The sequence below is a fragment of the Vulpes vulpes genome, chromosome 9 (assembly GCF_048418805.1).
Source record: "Vulpes vulpes isolate BD-2025 chromosome 9, VulVul3, whole genome shotgun sequence".
Classification (NCBI taxonomy): Eukaryota; Metazoa; Chordata; class Mammalia; order Carnivora; family Canidae; genus Vulpes; species Vulpes vulpes.
The window spans coordinates 31480853-31488311 of NC_132788.1; the positions used below are offsets into that span (position 1 = coordinate 31480853).

General features: G+C 33.7%; 1 protein-coding gene across 36 annotated transcripts in view; it reads left to right on the forward strand.

Annotated features, from left to right (window-relative positions):
- NEK1 (NIMA related kinase 1) overlaps positions 1-3311 on the forward strand; it is a 222362-nt gene extending 219051 nt beyond the window's left edge. For all 36 annotated transcript variants that reach the window (XM_072719696.1, XM_072719687.1, XM_026017537.2 and 33 more), the window contains one exon: positions 2066-3311. In XM_072719696.1, the coding sequence (XP_072575797.1) occupies positions 2066-2079 (14 nt within the window). In that variant the 3' untranslated portion in view covers positions 2080-3311. The remainder of the gene's footprint in view (positions 1-2065) is intronic.
- Positions 3312-7459: the final 4148 nt, after the last annotated feature.

Here is a 7459-nt window from a genome sequence, read left to right on the forward strand (position 1 = left end):
ATAATTAAACCATGTCATCTGCATATGTTACTTACACACTTTTATTTTCTGTTTTAGGGGAGGGGGAGATTAATGAAGGGAGAGGGCAGATAAATTATATCTAGTTCACCCAAAAGTGATATCGGTTCATTAAGAAATCAGTTAAATCAGTTAAAAAGAAGATTGTCCTAAATACATTTCTGTTTTATTTTATGGAAAATGATCTGAGTCCTCAAAAGATGGCTTCCTTTCTTCAGCTGCCCGATACTGTTAGAGTATAGGTTTGGTAAGCATCTACAATGGCAGCTATTGGTAAAATTAATGCCATTTAGTCCATAGCTAAGTACTATCCAGAGTCAGAAGTCAAATAGAACTAATAAAATCTGTAAATTAGTTTATATTATTCCTAAAAAAAATTCCTCCACAAGAAAAGGATTGTAACTGTGGTCAATAGTAGAATGGCAAAGGCCACCAAGTCCTCATATAGAAGAATATTGATCTTGGCAGTCCACACTTGCAGACCTTCCTTCCACATTTATTTTAGATAGAATGTTGTGCTCTGCTTATGTAATGAAGTTCCCTATAGCAGTTAAGTGAACTAAATTTTCATCTATCAATATGGATAAGCCCCACAAATGTGATGACTGGAATAAGTAGAACAGATTACCATTAATATAATGTTTAAAAGCAATTTTATTTAGGTGTGCATATATGCAATAAAAGTTAAAAACCATGAGAGGAAAAGATACACATCAGTTTAGGATACTGATAATGTCCTTGGGCAAAAAGAAAGGACAATATAATTGGGAAAGTGTACTTTCTCTCTGTAATGTGTTTTTCTTAATAAATAACCCAAATCAGTATAGCCAAGAATTAACTTTTATTAATTCTAGGTATTGGTACATGTGTCTTCATTAATTTTCTCTCTGTACTTTTCTATTTGCAACATTTTGAAATTGTTAAAAATAATTATAGTACAGAGTGATAAGTATAACATTGGAAGCAATAAAATAAGTGTTGCATGGGGATCCCTGGGTGGCTCGGCGGTTTGGCGCCTGCCTTTGGCCCAGGGCGCAATCCTGGAGTCCCGGGATCGAGTCCCGCATCAAGCTCCCTGCATGGAGCCTGCCTCTCCCTCTGCCTGTGTCTCTGCCTCTCTCTCCCCCTATGTCTATCATGAATAAATAAATAAAATATTTAAAAAAAATAAGGGTTGCATAATGTACTGATCCCCAATATTGGAAGAAATAAAAGGTGACAGGGTAATTCTTCTTAGAGGAGAGGACATCAGGGTTAGATTTTGAAAGATCAATGGGAATTTATCACAAAATCAGTATGTATACTTAAACATAGAAGCATGCAAAATGTATTAGGGGACCTATAACCAAGTCAGTGTTACTAAAGCATATATCCTAGGGACAGTTGGAAAAGATAGGTAATGAAAGTAGCTAAGACTAGAAATATTTTAAAGGTAAGATCATGAAAGGATTTGCAATCCACATAAGGAACATAGATTCTATTCTCAGGTAGTGGGGATGTGTAGTGGAGAGTTGTAAGCAGTGCAGGGACATGACTTGACATTTGGATGGTTAATTTATTTATACCTTATCCATAAACTAAAACTCTATGCAGCCACTGAAACTGACATGGAGTATATCCATGATTTCTTCTTTTTCAACATATTGTGAAATTTTCATCATAAAAGTTGAAAGAACTTTACAATTATCACCCACATACCCAGCAGCTAGATTCTGCCATTAACATTTTATAATCTTGCTTTATCACTTGTTTGTTCTTCCATCCATTATGTGCTTGAATGAGGAAATACGCAATTTAAGAAGATTTGCATAGAATTTTTAACATTGGTCATCTTTGGCTTATAGGTGATTTTTGTTTTGCACTTTATTCTTCATTGTACTGTTTAAATATTTTATACTGAGTGTGTGATATTAAAATTAAATAACTATACTTAAAACTATATTAAAGCTGTTTTCCTATAGTGTGTAAAAGAATGAATTTTTTACTAAGTAGATACATACAGTTTGATTTGCAGTGAAGTGAACTAATTTCCTTTTCTTTTCCACAGATAATGATGAATAATCTTCAGAATATTCTTTAATTCTCAACTATATGAAAGCATTTATGTTTGGCTCATCAGAAAAACAAGCTGCAGTGGGAAATGTAGCAATTTTCTACAAATTATCAGATTTAAGATGGGCATGCTGATTGCATGAAAAAGATGGAGAAACATGCCATTTTTCAATTAAGATTCTAGTATTTTATCTATTTTATTTTGTTCATTGAGTTCTATAGTAAACTCCCACAGAATATATACTTTATTAAATTATCCAACCAAAGCATAAGAGACATTGATCCAGAACTGGACTTAATGGTTCTAAAAAAGATTTACCAATGCAAGAAGGTAACTTTTACTTTGAGCAAATGTCTTTAGGTTAAGAAAATTACTTAAGTTACGAAAGACTTGCCTATTTTCAACTAAGTATTAAATTTTTCATTTAAGTATTTAAGCATGACCTTTTCTTCCTGTGTACATGTTTTCGTAGCCAGCAATTTGGTATTAAATAATCTTGTCAAGGGCTCTATTTAAATCCTAACATTTTGAAGATGGAATTTTTAGCTTAAGGTTTATATTCTCTGTCCTTTCTTAACGAGTGTGTCTCCTGAACTAGCTCAGTGGAACAGGCTGTAGAAATCAGTCTTAGAAATCATTGAAAAATGTGATTATAGAAAAATAGCAAAATTATATTTCCTGGTATTTAAAAAGTTCATTAATTACTTGTTTCTTTTTAAGGACCAGAATCAGGAATATTATATGGAAAAATCAGTCTATAAATTATAACATTGACATAGCATATATCACAGAGTTGCCCCTTTTTGTTTTTAACTGCCTCTCATGTATATTCTTCCAGGGCAATATGGAAAAAGGAATTTTTTTTTAATTTTGACATTGTGGCAGTTTGGATAACTAGTATTCCAAGGGGGAAAATGTTTGCCTCTTTTATTTCCATTATGATCAGTAAAATGATGGTCAAACAGCTTCAATTGGAATAGGCTAGGTATTACCTGGTTTCATTGCAGATATCTAAAGTCCAGGTGCTTTTAGTAATAACAGCATAATTTTTGAAGCCCAGAGGTACATAGCAGGCTGATTGACATAATCTATAATTTGAACAGTAAAATCTTATCTTGCAGCACTATCAGTACTATGCTGAATTTATTATGTATATTACTTCTAACATCCAAAAGTAAATACTTGATTTTTATATGTTTATTTTATGATATTACTATTAAATTTTTATTCTCTACCTGAAGTACACTATTAGTTGTCTTTTATTTATTTGCACTTTTCTTAATAGAATGCTTTTACAATGAGCTGAGAATACTTTGTTTGATCTGATGATTTCCGTTACTTTTTTTTCCAAGGAAGAATTTGAATTCCATACTTAAATCCTCTGCAATCCTGAAAAATAGGAATGATTTTTTTAGGGAATTATTATTTTAGCCTATTACAACTATTAGAAAAGCAACAAAGGATATATATAATACAGTAGAAAAATTGTTTAACCATATTTCAAAAGATGTCATTTATATATACAAGAATATATACAAGAATAGGGATGACAAATAGGATTTGTGCCATCTCCAGTCAATTGGTAGTGACTCTGGATTGTTATTATGGAAAGATTGTGCCAGTGGAAAGAGGACTATTATTCTTTAATAAGGTTTGTTATAGGTGTTGGAGGTGAAATGGGGAAGCACCTATAGATTGATGAAAATGTTAGAGCTAGTAAGGGCTATGAGAATAATTCAGTATTACTTCCATTTAATAGACAAAGACATTTGAATTGTAACATGAATGGAGTCACTTATAAAAGATCAGAGTCAGACTAGTTCCGGGTCTAACACTGTGCTTTTAGCAGCACATTGGTTTTTTTTAATTTATTTCCTCTGGAGAGTGAAAAATAATAGATTGAATAGGAAAAAGTATAATTAACATTAATGTATTAAGAATTCAGCAAAGATTTTCTGTTCCTAGGAATAACACACTATTGTAATTAAACTCCTTGTTGAAATTTTTTAAATGCTAAATAAAGGGCTTTTCCCTCATAAATTAAAAAGTACCCTACCTCTTATCACTTCTTAATAATGCACTTGAAAGATTATGTGTATGTGTGTGCCTTTAATATACATCCAAAAATACAAAAAGTGTCAGAAGATGAATTGCAAGGCCCAAGGCTCAACCCAGGGATTACCGAGTTAGAAAAGGAGAGTTTTGACCGGAAAGTATCCAACACCTTACACTTTGATATAGTGGCTCATGGAGCAAAGGAGGTAAAAGATGAGGCCAACTGCCCATCTAAGGGAGAATCCTGTAGGAAACCCTACATTAAGGTGGGGCTCTAGAAGTTTACATCTTCACAATATGGGAGAACTAGCACTAAACCCAACCCCAAATTCAGGGACTGTAGGAAAATAAAAGGACAAAAAAAATGTCTAAGAAGTCATGGCACAAGCCAGTCTTTAAGTGGTTTTGTATTTTGAGCACCAAATTCTGAGTGGGCCACTTAACTTTATACTCAAACATAATTTAAAATTGTTCCCAACTGGTAGTGCCCCGCCCCTGAACCAGACAGAAGCCATTCCAATACCTTCTGAGGAAGACATTTATTTTAATCTTGAAAAGCACCAAAAGTAAATTTTGAAGACAACAATGGGCATGGAGTCAGAGAAAAAGTAAACAAAAAATCAAAGCAATGACTCGAAGATTGGGATAGGATCTTCTCAGACTTTAGATGTGAAGTTATCAGAGATGTGTTTTAAAATAACTATACTGGGATCCCTGGGTGGCGCGGCGGTTTGGCGCCTGCCTTTGGCCGAGGGCGCGATCCTGGAGACCCGGGATCGAATCCCACATCGGGCTCCCCGTGCATGGAGCCTGCTTCTCCCTCTGCCTGTGTCTCTGCCTCTCTCTCTCTCTCTCTCTCTCTATCATAAATAAAAATTTAAAAAATAAAAAATAAAAAAATAAAATAATATAACTATACTTACTGGGTTTAAAAAATGATCAACAAACTTGAAAATAATTACAGGGAAAGAAACTAAAGAGTTTTTTTATACATATTTGAAGAGCCAAATAGAATTCATTTACGTGGAAAATAGCAATAGCCAAAGTTCTAATACTCAGTGGACATGCTTGGCAGTAAACTATGCATGGCAGAAAAGAGAAAGAAATGAAAGAAATTATCCATGTATAGCACAGAGAGAAAAATATGGAAAATACAGAAGTAAGAGATAGATTCAGTAAGAATGTCTAATATATGTTTGATTGGCGTTCTAGAGAAAAAGGAAGAAAGAGGTAAAGTTAACTGAAGGGATAAAGGCTAAGAATTTTTCTTATCCATAGATTGAAGAACCCCAGTGAATTTCAAATAGGAAAAAGTAAAAGAAATTCTTTTAGTGTCTTCAGAATCAAAGTGGAAATCAAAGAGAAAAGTCTTAAAAGAAGTTGAAGTTAAAAAGCATACTACTTTCAAAGGAATGTTAAAAGGTAACGGTGGCTTTTCAGCAGTAGTAATGGAACAGTGGGATGTCATCTTCAGTGGGCCAAAGAAAACAATCATCATTTAGAATTATATTTGTAGCAAAAAATATGTTTCATGGATAAATAAAAATGAATTCTGACTCCCACAACTGGCCATGATGAAGTAAAGGGAGATTTGCTTTCCAACCATTAACAACTCAAACACTGGACAACATACATGAACCAGTGTTTTTTGGAGCGTGAGCAACAGACAACAAAGGTCAGTGTTCCATGAAAGAAGGGAAATGAATGAGATAAGCCATGTGATTGCCCAAATCTATTCCATAGAAATAACATGGGATCCAGGGAACCCATACAAAAGCCAGGATTCTCTCTAAGTTGAGGAAATAAATTTAGAGAGGTGAAAGCAAAGGTAAACATCCAAATAGCCTATATCTAATGATGAAATCTAATTTTAGTTTGAAATTTTCCCACAAAGAAAGCTTTGGGCGTAGGTGGCTTCACTGATGATTCTAACATTTCTGAAAGAAATCGTACTAGTTCTACACAAGCTGTTCCAAATTATAGGAATGGTGGGAACAACTTCCTACTTTTTCTAAAAGCACAGAATTACCTTGTTCTCAAAACAAAACAAGAAAGGAATTATAAGAAAACTATATGCTCATAAACCTTGTGAATGCTGATGAAAAAATTACAAAAATTTTCTCAAGTCAAACCAAACAATGTCCAAAAAGGACAATGCATCATAACCAAGTGGAGTGCCAGAAATGCAAAACTGCTTTAACATTTAAAATTCATCTTCTTTTCAGACTGAACAAGAAAAATCATACAATCATTTCAATAGATCCAGAAAAAATATTTTAGAAAATCCAACATCCATTTCTCATAAAAGTTTTCAGCAAACTAGAAATAAAATGGAAATGCCTTAATCTGATAAAGGTCATCTTAAACAAAAACAACTAACATACTTGTGAAAACAGTTTTTTTCCTAAATGGAAAAAGAGCAAGTATTTCTGCTCACATCACTTATCTTCTATTTTATTCTGGAGGTTCTAGGCATTGCAGTAATGCAGTAAAAACAAATGTCTACAGATTGAAAAGAAAGAAGGAAAAATTGCCTTTATTCACAAATTATAGGGATCCCTGGGTGGCGCAGCGGTTTGGCGCCTGCGTTTGGCCCAGGGCGCGATCCTGGAGACCCAGGATCGAATCCCACATCGGGCTCCTGGTGCATGGAGCCTGCTTCTCCCTCTGCCTGTGTCTCTGCCTCTCTCTCTCTCTCTGTGACTATCATAAATAAAAATAAAAAAAAAAAATTATATGATTATCTCAAATCCTAAGAAAGCTACACAAATGCTATACGAATTAAAATTCAAGCAAGATTGCAAGATACAAAGGTCAACATTAAAAATCAATTCTATATACTAACAAGGAACAATGAGAAACAAAATTTTAAGATACCATTTATAATATTAAAAATTATGAAATCCAGATAAATTTGACTAAAAAGATGTGGAAGATCTGTGCCCTGAAACTATAAAACATTGCTGAGAAAAACCCTAAATAGGCAAATATACATGTTCATGGATCAAAAGATGCAACATTGTTAAGTAGAAGAAAACATAGGACAAATCTTAGTTACCTTGGGTTTGGCAAAATTAAAGTATTAACTATAAAATAAAAAGTAAATTTGAAGCACAGGAGCTCAGCAGTTTAGCACTGCCTTCAGCCCCAGGACATGATCCTGGAGACCCGCATGGAGCCAGCTTCTCCCTCTGCCTGTGTCTCTGCCTCTCTCTCTCTGTGTCTCTCATGAATAAAGTCTTTAAAAAAATATATTTCATTAAAATTATAAAATTTACTTTTCAAAGGACAATGTTAAAATGAAGACTAGCCTTAGAGATGTTGCCAAACACA